This window comes from Cololabis saira, chromosome 3 (assembly GCF_033807715.1).
Source record: "Cololabis saira isolate AMF1-May2022 chromosome 3, fColSai1.1, whole genome shotgun sequence".
In the NCBI taxonomy this organism is placed as follows: domain Eukaryota; kingdom Metazoa; phylum Chordata; class Actinopteri; order Beloniformes; family Belonidae; genus Cololabis; species Cololabis saira.
In genome coordinates, this window is record NC_084589.1 from 32,642,305 (window position 1) to 32,662,933 (window position 20,629).

At 39.8% G+C, this 20,629-nt stretch overlaps 1 protein-coding gene across 1 annotated transcript in view; it reads right to left on the minus strand.

Annotated features, from left to right (window-relative positions):
• Window positions 1–3,163: 3,163 nt before the first annotated feature.
• The window catches only part of fhl3a (four and a half LIM domains 3a), a 32,638-nt gene continuing 15,172 nt past the window's right edge, over window positions 3,164–20,629 (minus strand). The window contains exons 2-6 of the mRNA XM_061717277.1: window positions 11,243–11,415; window positions 9,305–9,479; window positions 6,902–7,071; window positions 6,586–6,772; window positions 3,164–4,661 (exon numbers count right to left, since the gene is read on the minus strand). Coding sequence (XP_061573261.1) covers window positions 4,510–4,661; window positions 6,586–6,772; window positions 6,902–7,071; window positions 9,305–9,479; window positions 11,243–11,398 — 840 coding nt within the window. The 5' untranslated portion in view covers window positions 11,399–11,415 and the 3' untranslated portion in view covers window positions 3,164–4,509. The remainder of the gene's footprint in view (window positions 4,662–6,585; window positions 6,773–6,901; window positions 7,072–9,304; window positions 9,480–11,242; window positions 11,416–20,629) is intronic.

A 20,629-nucleotide genomic window follows, 5' to 3' on the forward strand; every position in this document is an offset into this window, starting at 1 on the left:
ATTCTGATTCTGATTCTGATTAAGAGGAACAAAAAGGTTTGGATTTGTTTTGGAAAGATCGTTCAGAGCAGCTTGTGAGTTCTTCAAGTGCTGTAGATGAATCACTTGTTCTGCACCTTTTCACTCCACTAGTGTCTTTCCCAACCGGTAATCGGGAGACGAGACACCTCTGACACAATCGCTCTTCCCACCGGGTGTGTCAGTCGCCACCAACGCTGCATTAGAAGAATAAAACCGATGGCTGGTAACTGAAATGCATGCTGCCGTATGAAGAGTAGCGCTTCACAGTGGTCAAATATAATAAAGGATGTATTTACACTTTGTACAAAATGTCAATGAACAGTCACATCCACTCAGCCGGTTCAGGCTTTGTTATCCACGTCTGCTTTAAACATCAGCTTATGAAACGCAGGAGAAAGAGCATTCAATCCTCCATTATTTCTTACTAACTGACATCTCAGGTTTTACATTCCTTAAAAGGAATCACCTTTAATGACAGCTGCTCCCACTTTTGGCAATTTCTCAACAAACTTCATGAGTAAATCTCCGAGAATGCTTCTCTTAATAGACTTGAAGGAATTCCCAGACACATTGAGCACTTGTTGGCCTCTTTTTTTCTTGTACTGTGTGTTCTCCTCTTCTAATTGGCCTCCCACTGTAAAACCTTCTTTGAAGCTACTTGACTGTGAAGGCCTGGCTCGCGCCGCATCCTCCAAACAGTTGATGTTGAGATTAGTGTGCCGCTTGAAGCCTGTAAAGCATCCACGCAGTTTCTAATCTGAGGTGTGAGTAACTGGTGATTATTGAGGCTGGTGACTCTGACGAATTTACACGCTGCAGCAGAGATGAGTCCTGGCGCCAGATGTGTTCAACTTCGCCCAGTTTCACAGGGAAAACTAGGTAGGTACACACAGTGCCATAAACTGACTTTTTATCCCCAGAAGATTTGTAAAGATATACTTTTAAAGTCTTGTGTGGGTAAACTTAAACTTAATTTTGAGTTATTAGGCATCAATGGACTTGACGCCTATGAACTGTCTCTATTCCAAAGTGAGAGGAAGAGTCGGGTCATAGTTTTGCATGTTTTCCACGCAGTCGGCTACATCCACGCTACATTTCCATCCACATATATCCCAACTTCTCTCAGATTCAATCCATGAAAGTATCCCCTGGGTGTTCTCAGATGTAAATGATGGTTTATTAACTATAATAGAATCAGGCGTAGAACAACATAAGGGTATAAAAGAAACTGCCAGTACTGTAGGCTATGTTGAGCATGCGTAGTGCCAAGTTCAGGTACTGTATAGGCTACTAATGGGAAGCATTAATGACTAATTCCGTTAAAGAGTTTGCATTAACAAGTAATAGTGACATTAAACAACAAAGTAAAAGTATAGCAACACAATATAAACTTACACCTTAACTTTATATTGGCGCCTACAAGTTAGGGCCTGTCTTGGCACGATGCCAAGGTCATGCCAAGGTCATACCATATTCAATTCAATTCAATTCAAAACACTTTATTTGTCCCTGAGGGGCAATTTAAAAGGCATAAGGAGCAGCATTAAAAGACAACATACATACATAGGGTGTACAGTTAAAAATATCCAAGCTACTGCCAGTAAAAGTGCGTTGTGCTTAATGTTAAAGTGCTATGTGGATTAAGTCAGTCGCCGTTGAGATATGATGTCTAACAACCCTTTTTTTAACATTCACAGACCATTTCTTTACAGGCTTTTGCTCTCCATTTTTACATGTTGTCAAATCAAAACCTACAAACTGACAGGTGTTTCACAATTGAAAGACTGTCTTGCACTTCGGGCCATGGTAGGGTGTTTCGATGAACAGGTCGTAAAAACACCAGCCAGCTCTTTGTTTGGGATCTTGTATGGATCTGAACGAACCAAAAGCTCCACACAAGTTCCAAATAACACTTTACTGCTTCCTGTGCACAGTTTGATCATCAACCTGCTTTCTGTCCTTGGTTTTTGATTCTTTGTCTCTTGACTTGTTCACCATCTGCTTCCGTAACTACCAACATGGCCGCCACGCCCCACAGCACCACGTGTCGTCAGGAGCATTCCCGAGCCCACTAACTACCTGTTTGTGTATGAGCATGTTGGAGTATGTAAGATTTGTGTGTGTGTGTGTGTGTGTGTGTGTGTGTGTGTGTGTGCTGTTTACACATCTGGTCTTAGGTGTTTTAGTGGTGATCTCCTCTTTTGCTATGTTCAGGGACTTACAGTAATATTGTAATGTTAGTTTAACTTGCTAAATTGTGGGTATAAAGTAGTGTAAAGCAACAAAAGGCTCTACTTTCTCACATTTATTTGGGGTAAAATTATTTTGTGTGATGGTTAGAACACGTATTTGACAGTTTAAATAAAAAAGATCTGAGTATATCTCTCCTCTCATCACAATAAGGTCATACATGTTCACAGAGCTCGAGTACCTCACAACACAGTTAAAGGTTTGACTCTGACTCTTCCTATTTGCCCTCAACTGCCCTGCTGTCCTCTTTGTCTAATAAATCCAAAGGGGGCCATGTGTTTGACGACCCCCCCCACAAGTGAAAGTGCCATGGAGCAACTCCAGCTGTGAACATCTCCCCTCTCTGACTCTCTCCTCTCTTGTCTCCCACACTTTTCTCTCCTACTTCTACTGCCGCCCTCCCCCACGCAGCTGCAACTTTTCCATCTCCTTTTTTGGTGAAAAAATCTGAAACAGAGGCTGAGAGGAGGACATTTCACCAACGCCGACGAGAGAGTGTATCTGGTGGTCTGTGTATGTGTGATCCATGGAGGCCATGAAACAGTCAAGTCAGCATAAACAGGGCTATACGTATACCCACTCACACTCACAAACACAGATGTTTTTCACTCTCGCACAAGAATTTCCCAAAAATGACACCCACATACACATTTGACTCCTTTTACAGTATTTCTCTCTAAGGTTTTCTCACACTTTTATTCCCCTTTCCCTCCGGAATTACACACACTCGCACTCGCACACGATAATCTTTCCTAGAAAGACGTTTTAAACACCCCAAAGGGGTTTTCTCCGGCTTAGACCATAAACACTAGTCAACAGAGAGCCATGCGCTCTTAAACCAGTAATAGATGTTTCACTAGAACCACAAAAACACACGGGATATAAAAACTGCTCAGCAAAGATCAGTGTCAATTTATTTAATAAGGTTTCAAATAAAAACATAAGTAACCATTCAACCATATCAATCAACTGATTTACAGTGGGTTCATATGGCGATCCTCTTGATGGCCTATTTTCCATCTCCGAATGTATATTTGCCAACTCTGACTCACCAGCATCAAAGCTGAAATAATCAAATTACCATAGGCATTTTTTTTAATAACATTTCTGACATGATTCAAACCAACATCAAAAGATAAAACACTAACAGCATTAACAGTAACAGAAAAATTACTGAGGGAAATCATGGCAGACGAAGACATGCATATTTCTGCCTTGCACAATAGATATGCATTTTATTTCAGCTTCTTCAAGGTTATAAATGCTGACTCTCTGCAACTGATCAGAAAGAGATACATTGCAAAAATTAAAGAAGAATGAGGTGAAACTTTACATAAAATAGGCACCATGGCAAAGTTCAATACAGGCAAATACATGACAACAACAAAAAAAAGTGGTCTATGTCTTGCGCCATGTCTTTCAACTGTGTTTTTATGTGCACATAACATGGTAAGAAAAAAACATATTTTTCCAAAGTGCAAATGAAATGTAATGTACTGACTACCAAAAGCTAATATCTTCAATTTCACTTTTGTGTTTTGATTTATATAGCAAAAGGGAAAAATGTCAAATTTTGTCCACTTATAAACAAAGTGTCATACTTTTTTCTATGTCAATATACAGTATACAGTAACATGTTCAAGATGCATCAAGCAAGAAATGGATTATAGACTGATAATTGACGTGTGATGAAAAGCAACATTCAAAATGCATAAAACTGCAGTTATAAGAGCATTAAAACAGTAACTCAACCATAAAGCACAGGCCGTAAGATTTATTTAGGTTTACTATACTGAATCAGTGTTTTGTGTCTTCTCCTCAGAGCCTGACTTCTACCTGAAGTGGCTTTTCTCTTAAAAAAAACAACAAAAAGAAACAACACAATTTGGCAAAGTGACAAGCATTTTGAATTTTTCTTTGCGTTAACAATATATAATGTACAAGTTATGGTGTTAATAAAGGCACTCCATAAAAAAAAAAAAAAAATGTAAGTTTTTGGTTAAAGAGGAAGACTTTCATGCAAACAACGCAGCACCAACAGGATATTGTGCACTCCTGGATAAAAATGGTGTACAGACAGGACTGTCTAGGAACTGATGTCTTTATTGTAAAAATCACCTGAGGCAGCTTCTTTTTTTCTAAGCCTGCGTTACTGTCTTTGGTAATAACCTGGGGTTTTAGGAAACTTATGATAGAGAGTGAGTTGTAAGAACGATGAGATGATGGTAAACGGGCGCTCTATAGGCTGCTGTTGCAGTCACGGCACAGGATCTTGTCGTCGTTGGGGAAAAAGCCAGCGCCCACAAGTGACACGGAGCACTGGGAGCAGGTGAAGCACGGCTGATGCCACTGGCGTTCTTCAAACGAGATGTACTTCCCTCCTCCAAAACCTGGGAAAAACAAACATTGAGCATGACAAAGTTGATCTTTAGAGTGTGTCGGCCAACTATCGACTCAGTGAAGTTGCTAAGTATATAAGCTTCAGAGTAAACTTGTAAAACTTCCACTGAGTGATACAATTACAATAACTTAAAGACTAGTTGATGACATTAAAGCGGTAGCGTGGATTTCATGAAGGTAATCTAAGCAGGTAATTAAATTTCACCTACCTAAATATCTCTAATCAAGGTAATTTTATTTTATGAGGGTTTGCCTAGTTTATTGGCTGTCTTTAATGCATTTATCTTGCTTACACAGTCACTATGGATGGGCTGGCCACAAGGATAATGAAGTTTGAGTTTCTCTTTTTCTTTACTTTAGTTTGTCAGCAAGGCGGCGTGTGGCTTAACATATTCTTAATCAACTGCCATGTTTATTCTTTCAATTGCTGTGATTGTTTTCTATTTTAATTCACAATTTTAATTCACAAACAGTCATGTATTCCATTAACATTTTGACTCCTGGCAGTCCAATGACAGAAGACCAAAGCACAGTCTTGAGAAAGTTTCTCTTGTGAAGGCAGAAACATTTACTCGCTAACGCTTCCTTTACTTTAACTCTTGCTATTCCTTCTCGTCTCTTCCTCTATAATTTTCAGAGGTTGTTTTTCCTCCATGTTTTTGTTCAAATAAACAGTCAAGGCTGTCAGATTAAAATGTACCATCAAAACAATGAAAACATCACTCTACATTTGTCCCTCCCTTGTGGAAATAAAGGGACCTTTGCACTTTATCTGAGACTTGAAGACAGGCGCTGAAGCTGATGACAAGGCTGAGCCCAGAAAAAATCTAAATGTGTACAAGAAAGACCATTTCTGAAAAGTTCTTCTCAATGATGTTGTCAGACTTTCAAAGTAACAGGTCGAGGCTGTGAGTTTTCACTTTTAACTGGCCTGTGACGATGCAATGAAGCTGTTTCACTGTTTACATCGAACTTGGGTGCTCTAGGCTCAGTTGTTAAAATGAATTTGGAGACCTTCAGAACGTAGTGTTCCTTGATAAAGTGACGTTCAGGGGATGAGCATGCATGGGCGGTGCTAGGGTGGGCGGGGCCACATCTGTAATCTGATTGGTCCCGTCTTGGAGAGTGCGCCTGTCCTGTCACTCATCTGTCCTTTGTCCGAGAATGGCGATCAGATTAAAAGCGGATGTAATTATATGCTCAAACATTAAAGGACATTAATGTTCTAAACAGGAATGTCGGCCATTAATAAAGCTAACAGAAGAAAATGAATGTTTGAACAGCAAAAGAGCACTGGAAACTAGCCTTCGTGAGATTAAAATTACATGGAAAACTGATAAATGGCTGTAAATGTTTTGTGGACTTTTTTGCTCAGAAATCTCTAGGTCTGTTATTAATATGTGAAACATTTCCTCACTGCTGTTGCTCAACTCAAGTCTGACAAACATTAAATCAAGAAACAACCACCAACTGTTGGTCAACTGTAATTTACTTGTGCTTACGCATCAATATTAGCTTGTTGCTGCTGGGAGATGCTCACATGCTCTTGTGTGTTTGAAAGTATTTTGTCTAAGCACAGTGAAAATAAATGCAAAATTGGGATGGAGTTTTACTGTCTAAGCTTTCTTTTATTACATTAAATGTTTGGCCAAGGTGTGGCTGCTGAAAAGTAAATATATCTTTCCCAAAAAGGGATCGGGTGCAACGATGGTGGACAAATACTCTTCTGTGAGAAATGTGATCTCTTGATAGCCCCTTACTTAGAAAAATTCTTGATCTGGCACTGCCTGAAAGCTCCGGCTAGATATAACCCATATGTACATCGAAGGTTTTCCAACGCCTTCAAGACGTTTCTGATAAATCATTTTGCTTATATGAGTCTTAATTAACGGAACAACAGTGACGTAATCTTGCCTGTGATGGGTTTGCTGCAGGCCTCGCACTTCTTGGCATATAGGCTGCCAAAGCACTTGAGGCAGTAAGGGCTTTCGTCTCTGGAGGTGAAGTGTTGACCTGCCAGCTGTGTCTTACAGCCGGTGCACACGAAACACTCCTTGTGCCACGGCTCGTCCCGATAGGTCACGCCACCTTTAGCCAGGGCCTTTAAAGAAAATGTAACGCAAAGATCTGTCATTCATCACTCAAACCCACCCGTCTCCTTGTTTCTAACACTTGTTTGGCAGTTTTTCAAAGCCTAAAAGTACATTTATTTGAAAGACTGATGACTGACCATTTTACAGCGCACGCAGCGTGGGGCAAACTTCTCCTCATAGCAGGACACGCAGTAGTGCTCATCCTTGTCGGGGATGAACGACTTCGAGCCAATCGGCTGTTCACAACTGTGACAGATGAAGCAGCCCTCGTGCCATGTGGAGCCGCCGTACTCCAACTTTCTTGTGCCTACAATGACAGAGGAAAAGAGGAATGAGAGGAGACAAAAAGCAGGATGGAAAATATGATATCTACATGTCGTTACAGTGCCATCAAGATCCCTGTGGTATTATTTGGGTGGCTTCATCATCAGAATTTTGTAAAGGATTAAAAAACTCCATATGTTGACCTCGTATTTATTTTATTTACATATTAATTTCACAACTCCAACACATCAGTTTCATTCGATCGTGTTTGTGGATTCATCAGTGATGGAGGACACTTCCGTTTCACTGCTCCAGGTGGCGTGCTGCATTGTTCTCTGATCAATAACAGAAACATTCCCTGAAAACCCTCACAGATAGCAAAGCTTGCAGGACTCACTGTGGGACAATGCGAACATTATCAAATGTTCTGCACGCACAAGTGACGAAAACAGACAAGCTGGAATGTAAGATTCAGTGCTTTTAAAGAAAGGAGCCGGTTGTAGTTTCATCAACATTCCAACAAATTTAAAAATAAAGCACAAGATCTCATCACAAAAAGCAGCATTTATGCAAAGTATTTTCTATAATTTTATCCGATTATTTGATTGAATTTATTTACTTCTCTGATGTATCTCAGTCTTTCCAAATACAGTCTTTACGCTTGGAAACAAGACTCACACGTCTTCTGCGTGTAGCGCGATGCCATTCTTGTACATACTGTTGCTTGGTCTTTTTTCGTCAAATAGTTACAAGCTTCACAATAAAGTCAGAAGAAGATGCTTGATAGCAGTGAACAGTAACAGAAACATAACTTGTGCCTGTCAAAGGATTTTCCAGCAGGGTAAACAGGGTGAACAAGAGCACCATTGTCTGCGTGTTCACAACAGTAAAACATCTGGCTGGCCCTTCCAAACCCGACAATGAGAGCATTTACGAGGCCTTATCAGAGCAATCTTGTTAACCCAAACAGTTTATGGGGAATATATTTACATGGCTTCGGTGTGAACTTACTTTCCCTTACAAGTTTCTAATAATATGTATTTTTTTAATCAAATCAAGCTAGAAACGAGTGATGATGTGAGTGTGATAAACAAAGCAGCGCTGCATGTGAGTAGTTGGAGGAAAAAAAGTTACGTCAGAGAGCAGAAGCTTTAGCTGGATCTAAAAAAAACCAACTACAATGAAGTAGAAATGTTTGAACAGTTGATTATATTCCAAATGAACCCACAGTGGCAGTTCAGACTCGTGTTGTACTTAAATAGACATATATCTAAAAAAGTTCTGAAGCTTTTTTTTGAAAAATGTGCACTTTGAAACTAAACTGGAGGAATCCTCACTAGTTTTTTTCTTGTATCACGGACGACACAATGATCCTCTTATCCTTTATAATCCCATGAGTTTTCTTTTTTCATTAATATCTCCTAGCCTGATGGCAAGATGCTTCTCTTCCGCTCACTCTCTAAACAATTTCTCTGTTCATTTGAACATAATACACTAAACCCTGTGTTGCAAGAGAGTGAGAATCCATCACATTGAGTACACTAGGAATGAAAGCGGAACTTGTGCTCTTCCTGGAAATTTCTGCGGCTTTATGAGGACTGTGGATGTGGCTGCAGGGATGCTGGATAATAAACTCTCCTATCTCTTATTATCATCAGCTCTGCTGGCAGGATTCCAGTCCTGGGGATTTGCCTTACAGACACTAAGTCAAACAAACAGGCAATTACTTTGTCATATCCACCCTCAGCTGCTGCTCAACTGGAGACCCTTGCATTCAACTCTTTCAAACTATTTTTCTACAACTTATTCCCTGTGTCCATCTGCTTGACCTCTTACTTCATCACTTGCATTCGTCCCTTCTTCCCTAGTGTTTGCCATGCCATAACTTTCCATAGTCATTGGCCTATTATCGTCTCAATTTGTGTATGCTGCACGGCACAGAAAATGAAGAACAATGAGGATAAAGCCTTGTGGGTGAGCAAAGCTCCACTGTGTGAGGCTCTGTCAAGTAACATTATGTTCAAGTTAATTTTACAAGAAGCTTACTCTGTTTTATTCAAGGAAAATCAACTCCCTCATCCAAGATTCATGATTTTCTCATCCTAATTTTTGTTTAACAGGTGACTCCAATAACAGAACTACGAGCTCAAACAATGAAAAAAAGGTGCAAAAAGAGAAATTCTTGGCACAAATGGGAAAAAAACACTAACCTGCATAAATCAACATTGAAGTGCCTACATGCACAAACACCTTCCAGTACCCTTATCCCCTTTTACCTGGCATGACAACCTTGTCGCAGGCTACACACTTGGAGGAGAATTCGTTGCAGTAGCAGTCGTTGCAGAGCAGAGCATCATCCTGGCTGGTGAAGGGCTCATCTGCCAAAGAGCGATCGCAGCGGAAACAGCGGAAGCAGTGCTCGTGGTAATGTCTGTCCTCGTAGAAGAGCTCCTGACAGCACAAAAAACAAAACAAAGTTGTTTTATACAGCTGAATAATGCTACCCATAAATATTCACCTTAACTCTGATGTGTTTCCATCATACAGATTACAGATTTAAGGTTTTATGTGCCAATAAATTAGAAAAATCTAATCAAATCTTTACCATATGTCGAAATAGACTTGAATTTAAAAAAAAAGACTTGATTTATAGTTGTCTGCTCTGGGACAGTCAATTGTGTGTTAACACAATGGCAAGGAGGCAAGACACCAGCAATGATCTTTGAGAAGCAACTGTTGCTGCCCATCAGTCTGGGAAGAGTTACAACAAAGTTTCCAAACAATTTGACTCTAAAGTGAGTCATTGAGTCTACGGCTTTCACAGTAATGACATTTTCATGATTTCCTTTCTATAGCAAAGTATTATAAAGCCCAGAGTGAGGCCATATATCTGACAGCTAAAGCCTGGCTGAAACTGGAATATGAAATAAGACAATGTACAATGTACCATGTACACAATGAATCTACATCAGAATGAATGAAATGAAAAGAATCAAGCTGCTGCAAAGGCGCAGTCAGAGTAGAGACCTCAGTAGAGAACTGAAACTGAATTGCGGCGAACCTCAATGAACTGTAGGAATGCCATAAAGAAAAGTGAAAGAAAAGTGTGCCAAAATTCCTTCTCCATGATATGAAAGAAAGATGGCATCAGGCAGAAAAATAATTACTTCAAGTTATTGCTGCTCAAGTTGGTTCTACAAGCTACTGTTCAACCAACAGTTTGTAGAGGTGTAATTACTTTTTCACACACTGCTTCTGCAGTTTGGTTTAGTTTTCCTCAAGAGTGAGAACACACAGTGATTTGGCTTGTGCTCTTAACCTTATGGTCCGATGAGTACCAGATTATTATTTATTTATTTATTAATTTATCAAACTCTGATGCATAAAATGTTAAAACAGAAAAAAATTGCATTTTTGTTTTTCCACAACTGGTGACATGTTTACAATAGGAGGAGTGTTGGATCAGTCTGGGTCAAACTGACGCTAGCACGTCTGCGTACACAATAACTGTGACAAAAAGCACATTGATAGGCTTATCAGATTTGACGGTTAACAGGGGACTAGGTCAAGATATTGCTGGCTCCGTTTATGGCCCGCAGCACGTGGAGGTGTTGCTAGCTCACTGGCCTCCTGAACCGCGCTAACTACCAACCACTGCAGCACGCCCCAGTCTACAAACTTCAACAAGGAGCACATGTTGGTTTTTAAATAATCCATTCATGTTAGTGTTTTCCATTAGGAGAAGATTAAATTTTAACTTGTGGTGCAGAGGGAGACATTCTCTCATCCTGCATTTTTACAATCTTAGACAAAATTAGTCTGTTGGCTTATGTGGACTTTGAGGAAATTGCCTGTGTAATTGCAAGTTAAATTAGCCTTTGCAGTGTCTTGCCATAGAAAATATATAGAACATGCCTCATTTAGAATGCATTATGCATCATTAACATGACATAACTTCTGTTTTAGCTATTCAAAGCCATGTCAAAACATTATAAAAATGGCTGAGGGGCTAGAGTAGTTCTTTGATGTGTTTGATTTCATTGTCGTTTAATCTTTTGATAAGTGGTGCGCAGTGTGGAACAAGATAGATTAAATGTAGGATTCATTCCTGTAAGCATGCATCGCCCATTATTTCTGGGTGTGTTTGGCTTGTTACTGTTATATTAAGCACACAGCTGACTGCACATCTGCGCTTGTCAAAATGAATGTCTTACCCTCGCATCATGGCCAATCAGCTCTTTGCATTCATTGCATGTGTTTGAAAAGAGGCTGTCATAACAGGGGATGCAATAGGGACTGTCGTCGGACTGGATGTATTTACGGCCGTACAGGGATTCTTTACAGCTGTCACAGTCGAATCGGTCAGCCATTGTGGTTTTCTGCTAATCTGAAACACAGTAAAGAGGAGAGAAAACACTAAGGTCAGCAGGGTTTGAAAAACAAAAGAGGACAGGAGGAGACAGGAGAGGACAAAATCTCGTAAAAGTAAATCAGGCACAGTCTTGACAAATGATTCAGTTGCAGTTTTCATCACAGCAGTTGGACAACAATCTGAATTTTTGTGCCAATATTTATGTTATAAATTCTTTTACGCATACTAGCGATGGAGCTGAACTCATGCAAAACACTCACTACAAGTGGGGGCAAGTGGAAAGGAGAGAAGCACAGGAAAAAGAGTAACAAAGGGGAGGTATAAAATGCCAAATACATTTGATTGCTTTGTGATGAAAGTCTGCTGAGTGCAGAGAGAGAGGGGGGCAAAAGGTGTCACTTCTTTTCTTTTGCAAGCAATGGGATGTAGTTAATAGAGAGCATGACTCCTGCGCAGGTGGCTAACAGTACAGAGGGGGTCAAGGTCTTCACCGTAAACCTTTTGATCATTAATGAGTACACAACAAAGAAACAGCATAATATTGTGAGAACATTATAGCAACGATATCAGATTTCCAAAGCATTACCGCACGGCTGGAGGACAGCCCATTGACAGGAGATCCAGTCCTCCAGAAGGATGAACTGACGTTTTATTCCCAGCACCCAGTAATAATAATCATCACTGACACAATAATCAGTCACGCTTCAAGCAGGGCTTGTGTGCTGCCTGCCTGTCTTACACATTCACACACGCAAACGCACGGCCCTTGATGAAAACACAAAGCATACAAGAAGCATGTAAACACACTCCCACACCAAAACAGCCCGAGACAGAGAAAAGCAACAAAAGAAAGACAAATCCCACATGATCCATCATCAAAGGAAACTTAAGTTCTAGATTCTCTCACGTTTCACCCACCTCAGCCCTGAGAAACAACAGCTCTTAATGAGTCAGGGTGAAAAAGTCAGGACCTCACCTGCTCGCTGTCCTTATATATAACCCAGCGACAGTGGTGTCGTATATCCCTGCTTTCCCAGAGGCGCTTTCCCCCTTTCCCAGTGACTAAAAATGTAAATTATAAGTTCTTCACAGGCCTGTGGGCACGTGTTTACAGTAGTGCTGCTCGCACTACACTGAAACATCCCTGTGTTTTATAACTTGAAGGATACATTAGAAAGACTGGATGATCCAAAATGTAATATCCATCTGGAGGTTATGGCAAAATATCAGAGTAAGCAGCTGTATTTGGTCTGCGAATGGTACAACAAGGCCTTGAACCTGCTTGTCTGTGTGTCAACACACTTTCTTTTTTTTTTTTTAAATACATTTGACAAACCATCCATCAGAAAACCAACAATCATCAGGCCACATAACTACTACATATATAGATTAGATTAAAGTAAGCAGCCAAAAAGGAGCACGTGATCTGAATGCTTTCTGCGTTGCCAGGTAAGTAGGTACAGAATGTGCTGTCTCTGCTTGCCAGGTGAGCGGACGAGATGAGGCATGACTCACTGAGACAGGAAGCCAGTGCTCTGACATCTGATGTCAGACATAATTTCCCAAGCAAATCACAGTATGTATAATCTTATCCAGATGTAGATGCATTATCCATGAATCAAGGGGAGCAAAAATGTGGTAACAGTGGTAAAAAAGGTATGAAACTTCTGAAACAAGTACTGTATGCACTGTGTCTCATGGGTAATCCACAGTAATCCACATCTTTGAATATCTGTGAATGGGTTTGAACATTAATGAGCTTGTATTATGTAAGTCAAATTAAGATTAAGAGAAAAAACTACTTTCAAACCTAATGGACAAATTTATATTACTTCAAAAACAAGAGAAAATGCATATTGTCTTCTACCACATATGTAGGGTGTTTCCATTAGAAATGCAGCGGTAGCAATTTTCTTCACATTCCGAATTACGATTTCTTTAAAGTCTGCCCGGCCGATCCTGATTTAGAATGATACCAATTTTCTGAAGGCTGTCTGCTCAGCAGTGATGCTATTTCAAGCGTTAGATTACGTTTGTTTTCTCAAATCTTTTGGTTTTTGCTCCCTCCATGAGTTATTTTTGCCTAATTGGGGGTGCAAATAGCTTTCTTTGCCATTCTGAGCTCACAGTGAAAAACTTTAACGACACGCTTCCCATGAATTATAATGATGCATTTACTGTAGGGAGGGAATCATATTCTCCAGGATTCGAAGATGAAAAGCTGATGCTCCATAAGATTGTGCATATGATTAATTCAAAGATTTACGGACCAAAAAGATACTTATTTCACCTGATGATTGGACGAAAATTGGCCAGTTACAGTCATCAACCGATCTTTTGGTGTGTCTTTAGTTTCCACTGCAGAAATTCCCTTCACCATTTTGATATTTGGCAAATGCAAACTCTGTTATGAACTTCTGAAGGTACACTGTTTCTAAGAGAAGGCCATGACGTCAATGCGCTGACCCCGGGGTGTTGAGTTAAGATATGACTCCATGCAGAAACTGCTGGCCCAATAGCACCTAGATGAGAGAAAAGAAGAGAAGAGAAGAGAAGAGAAGAGAAGAGAAGAGAAGAGAAGAGAAGAGAAGAGAAGAGAAGAGAAGAGAAGAGAAGACAAGAGAAGAGAAGAGCTTCGAGACATGACGACATAACTCTCAAAGGGCTGGCTCTCTGCTGAGGTCCATGTCTTCATATCCAGTACAGAGGGACTAAAAACTCCACTCTGGGCTATCCAATGCTCCCAAATACCAGAACTGTGACTGAATTCAGCCCCTTAGGAAAAGTCAGGGTCTTCAAATAGCTTGCCCTGGGTTGAATTGCAGTGTTGCTGCTCAAATAAACATTCTCTCTTAAATATTGATAACAGTATTGCATTTTTTATAATTATCTAAAGAAGTTCAAGTTCACGGAGAGATGAAAATAAAGTGCATCAATTACAGCCCCCTATAAAAAGGCTGGACAATGATGCTGTTGGCCATTAGATTAATATGTTCAAAGCGAGGTTTTTGCAGGAATTCGCTGCCAGATGAATGTCTCTTTGAGCCCTTTGTCGTGGGCCTTTAGCCACATAATCAGGACAACATTCCTTTAAAAAACAAATGTCAAAATCTTATTGATGTAATATGGTGCTTTTAATCAGTGAAATTGTCTGTGAGTATATCCCAAAGGACTCTTGGAGGATTTCCATTGAAGCAAACATGTTTGACCAGGACAGAAACTTTGAAAATGGTTCGACCGTTTACAGTTTACAGAAAACAAGTCATGTGAATGCAACCAAATGAAATTCTGCAGACCTCAAGACTTTTCACTTGTTTTCAGACGTCCGGATACTGTATATGACAAAAAAGGAATGCCAAGGCTCCACTCTAGTCATCACAACACTCCCTGATTGGCGTAAGCGGGTCAGATTCATGGCCAACTGTGAGACTCCACAGTGCAGCAGACGGATGCAAGCGAGCCCACTGTAAAGCTGGCGCTGGGAAACAGAGTCATGGTTGGTTACAGAAGGGCAAGCAGATACCCAGTCCAGTCCATTCCCACTGGCGGGCCTGATAATCCCTAACCCAAACTTTGTTTACGCTCTGCTTAAATCTAAATGAACAGTCCGAAACAGCCAGCTGGGAACATATCTGACCACCTCCCCTTTTGCTTCTGTCCGTTACTGGAATAGGCTCGTCAGAGAGTTTTTTTGCTAAGGCTAGACAAAGCACTTGACATCATGTTACACCACAGAAAGATCATCGTGACCACAGCAGATGGCTGTATGAGTAACTACACTACAAAGTAGTATGTCACATTAACAAACATTTATCACTATCTTAAAGAAAACAACAGTATTCCTGTTATTAGAGAATATTTAATATCTCTGCTATCAAACATCATATCAAACATTATGTTTTTTGTTGTTGTTTTTTTAACTCTGTTGCACATAATTAAAAACAATATCTATGTCAGGGTTACAGGGAAATTACCCAAATTGATTGTGATCTACTTTACAAACTGAAGGAAGCTACACTGGGAGCAGGACAAACAAATGACAACAAATCAGGAAGTAAGGAATGAAAAACAAGACAAAAGGCGTTATGCATACTTGTCTCTACTTGTGCTCATGTGTACTTGTGAAACATTATCAGTCACAGCTTCAGTTCTGCTCCAATTCAAGGCTGCATCTAGACAAGTATGGTTGAAATCCCCTGATGTGTTCCGTGTTGTTGGGCTGAGCTAGCTATATCTAGTATTAGCAATATGAAGGCAATACAGCGTTGGAAAATCCCACCAGGAAAACTGACAAGCTCTTATGCAAGGCTGTGGTTTCCAGCAATGGCACAAATGTTGCTAGAACTAAAAAAAAAGCAACTGTGTACAAACCATTTCAAGAGCCATTGCATGAAAAAGCATATATATATCAACTTAAAGGAAAATACCGATGAACCACAGCAGCTATCTGGGCGAAGCCTTTCAGGAATTACAAAAATTCCTCAAAGAAAGCCAGAAACCAAGGTATTTATAGAAAAAATCTGTAGATCCAGGTGATCATAGTTTCCCAAGTTGGAAATATATCTTTAAAAGTGCTCTGTCCAAGCATTATAATAAAGTCCGAACATATTTCATGTCCACTAAAGAAATGGCTGAAGCTCTCGGGAAGAGAAGTTTACCACCACTTCAACCACCTGGTACAGAACAAAGAAACCTCACTCAGAAGCGGAAAAAAGAGCAGATAAAAACAGGGCTAAAAGCAGAGTAAATATCGGCAATGATTCCCCCCACTGGAAAAAGCTTGTGGACAGCAAATAAATGAAGATTGATGCTGAACTTGCAATGCTTCTTTTAGGTTGGTAAGTAAACATGCTAAATATTTGTTTCCCTACACATTTCTGATGGTAGAGGAAGTCAAGTTACTATGGCATTAATTCAGTGCCAAATTTATTGATTCTCGACTATGTCCCGTCTGCCCACAGTAGATTGACATGTTGCTGATTTGACTCGTTTCAGATTTGCTGAACTGAAAAGGCGGTTTTGGAAACCAAGATGGTTTTAGAACTGATGGGGAAAAAAGAAAAGTGTAACTGAGGAAAGAGAATACACTCTTGGTTAAGACTTTGATTTCTTGGTTAAAGATTCAGTTTTTTGATTCTCAGATTTTTGGTTTTGATTTGCAATACATTTGGCATTTAAGAGACGCAGAATTGGTGAGGAGGGACAGTTCGTTTTCTCGTTTTTAACGCAATGGTGGACCAACGCCCTTTGCGTAGCTATAATGCCTCAAAACTATATATCAACACCTGTGACTAAATGAGATAGTATTTTTTTTTTCACAGCAACAAAAAATGAGGCACATTTTAAGTGTAGCTTTTAGTGATGTATCCAATCACGCGATCAGAAATCATGTGATGTCCAAATGATCCGGTGGAAAAATAATCAGATTTTTTACATTTTTATTTCACTTCATTACATTATGAATTTATGTCTATTTATGTCTATCAATAAGTTTCACTGTTAACAGCTACAGTTTATGTCAGATAGGAAGAATCTGAACTTTCAAGTTAGAGCAGAAGTTTCAGCTTGTGAGCTGACGTTAGGGTTCCCAGCTTAGCAACAAAGTCGCTATATTTAGTCACTTTCAGACTCCTTTTTTCAAAAAAGAGAGAAATCTATCAACTTTTTTCAGGGGTCATTAAAGACTGTATATCTTAACATGAAGACTTATATCGTTCTCACTCTTCTCAGCGAGCAGCCCGTGCTACTATGGGCCCCAAACCCATACAAAAGCGCTTCAGGTGGCCAAATCCTCTAGCAGCCCTTCTCAGCTGTAGTCACAGCAGGAGACGTTCACTTCTCCACATCCAGACTACAAATAAATCATGCATCTGCGAATCCAAAGCTGGCTGATCTTGCACTGGCCCAGCACAGTGGGCTATTGTCAGGACAAAGAAGGAGGAGGGTTGGAATTGATGTTAAAAAAAGGACTGGAAGCATTATAGTTGAGAAGAAACTACTACAATATAAGGAAAATGGTTCCTTTAACAACTCCATCGTGAATAGCGTGCTGTTTAGTTTAAGTGGGTACTTGAGCAAGTGTGGATTTAACTGCGCGCATTCGGATCTGATTTACTTTAAAAAGTAGCAGCTACAAAACCTCTTGATCACCTTTAACTGTCTGGATATTTTGGCAGCGATTCGGACTCACAAACCAGAGCGAGGAGTGTGTTGTTCAGACAAATCACATTCAACTGCATGGCTATTTCCTTTTCTAAAGGCCATTGACAAAGCCAAAAGTTTAAATAAAATAAAAATAGAAATATAGGATGGTAGTGAAGACAAAAATGCATGATAAAGCTGAATCTCAAACTAAGAAAAGTCTTAAATTAAATGGGAGTTAAAGTGGAATGGCTGCATTTGAATAAACAGCTACATCCCACGGTGTCCTGTCTGGTGCCTGGACATATTCCAGACACAGTAAAACTCCATGCTGGCTTTAAAATGTGGAAAAAGTACTCCACTGGGTAATTGAGTGCATCATTTCGAAGCCTGATTGAGGATATTAAAAATACAACCCAATATCAAAAACACACTTCAGAAATATTCATTTGTCTCAGAAAGGAGCCCGATGGAGATGCTGCATGGAATTTCTTCCAGCACTTTGTGACCAAGGAAAAGTTTAATTTCAATGACAAACACATGAACTACACTACAAAGACTATTTTTTTTAAAGCTTCACTTTACAACATAATGTCAGAGGAATTGCATGAATGTTTTTCTTTCAGAGACTCTGGGACAAGTCTCCAGATTCACATACTCTCAGAGACGAGTCACACCACAAACTAATCACATCAACGTGACTAAATGTTTTTGTCAAACATAAATCGCTTTCATTTAGAGCTCAGCAAAAAACTGAAAATATATATTTTTTCTATAATTAAGTCAAAGGTTTGATGCGCTGTTGACTTTCTCTGGATCAGATAAATGCAGGCGAGCAATCGAAAGGACACACAAAGGCAATGAATCTTATCACAGGAAGAGGAGGAAATTGCTTGCGGGAGAGATAATGCTACCCTTTATTCAAAGACACATGCCCTTATTTCAACAAGTTTGCTTATTCTAAAAAAAAAAGAAAAAAAATTATACTGAGCATTCAATTTGCTTGCATAAATGGAACAAGTAACATCTACATCAACACATCACGAGTTTGTCTAAACTTCACGCTGTTCATTGTAGCTATAACACTTATTCTAAGCTATAAAACTAAAACTATAATCATCCTCATAACATTTAAAGGGTTTGAGCAATCTGTGGTCATCAGAGTTTTAAGATGGTGCTGGGAGTCAGCCACTGTTGAGTTGACGTTGGTAAATAACCAGCGGGTCTGCTGTGCATGTCATATTTCTTCCACTTTCTCTGTCTTGCTCAAGTCAACAAAACAAACAAAAAATAAAACACCCATATTTTTTTAATATTAGAGCATTAAAAACAGAAAGCGAAGGGCTGAATGCAGCTACCGGAGCTGTGGATGGAAGGGGGCAGATGGGGATTGTTGCAGATGCACCTGAGACGGTTCTGCCGGCGGAGCCTGGGTCAGACTTGACAACAGAGCAGAGGCTGCAGGACCAGACACTGGAACACTAACCTGTTATTGTCCCTGAGCATTTAAACACCGCCTAGTGTAGAGTGGGAGGCGACAGAAGGTTCAAATCAAAGCCAACATCATAAACAAAGAGGAGGAAAATGACTACCTGTAGCAGAGAATGTCACCGCAGTCTTTGTAATTCGTCCTTTCTTGGCAACTTTTAATGACCATGCTAGTGTGGGGTTATGACTTGATGTCTTTTAATATTAGCCTTCACTCTGCAGTGAGGTGCACACTGCAGCATTGGAGGAAAGCTACAGGTAAATAAATATAAGCACGTTTGAAACAAAAAGAAAAAAAACAACCTTCAAAGCCCTCATTTATCAAAGGCACTGGACTATGATCTAACTGTGTACAAAGATAATCAAAAGTCCATCACACATTCCACTGACATTTGCTCAGCTATACTCAAAACATAAATTTGTCATAATATGACAGACTGTTGGCAAACTGCGGCTTAAGGATGTGCCAAGGAGAAGGATTTGTGTGCAAAGTTTCTGGAGTAGAGCTCAGTTGGAAATGCAAGCGTCTCATGTCATCCATCCCTTTCCATAAGCCTGTCCCCATCCCAATGTTCCACAATACTCCACCAATGTTCAACAATAACATTGCAATTACTGTAAATCATACAGTACTTACCCAACCACCATGAGGGAAAGTTTGGAACTGAAATGACTCTGAATTTATTTCTATATCATCACGAGTGGATGGAGCAGGACTACATTTTTGGCCTACATTTGTCTTCCTTTAAAAGAAGAAAAAAAATGCTGCTATACATTAGCGCTTCACATCTGGTTTGCATTGGGGAAACTATGCAGTTAACTCTCACGTGCCAATGGAGATTTTGAAGACTCACTGCCTGCAGAATGCTAGAAAGGTCTTTTCCCCCCCTCCTATCTCTAGGCTGGTATTTGCCGGTAAATGTTTAGATGGCAGAGGGAAAACTAGAGCAAGAGTGAGAAAAGACAAAGCAAATCTTTTGCTAGATGCTCTATGGGTACACTAAAGTTGAAAAGAGAGTGGCAACAGGGGAGGAAGGTGAGGAATTGACTACACAACAAATGCAACAAATGCACAACTAATTTTTGTGAGACATAAAAAATTCATTAAAGCAATAAAAGCTGGTAACAGTTGTTCTTTCACAATACAGACATGTTGTACGAAGTAAAATTAAACCAATGGAAGTGCTGAAAACTCACCAATGGCACTATCTAGGGTTCCACTGTAAGGTTTGAGGTGTTGGTCAGTTTTAACATAAATAATTTTAAGATAAGATTGTTCTAATAGCTCTGTGCAGTTGGTTGGCTGGAAGGATTTCGTATATTATTATCCTTTGAATAAACAGCTGTTGATCTAAGTGACCCAGTTACTCCAAAGTTTCCCATAGCAAATGTGTGTGATTTGTAGTCACCGTCTTGCTATCTTCACATCCTCCCTTGTCATGCTAACCCTGTGATCCAAACAAGAGGGAATCCCTTTGAAATGTGATGCCTCTGCTTCTCAGTTCAGCACCATTTACGTTTTAACACCTGGTTTGTTTTGCTCAGGGTTTTTCTTTTAATAACTGTAGACATTAAAAAAAGAAAAAGCCTAACGTTACAC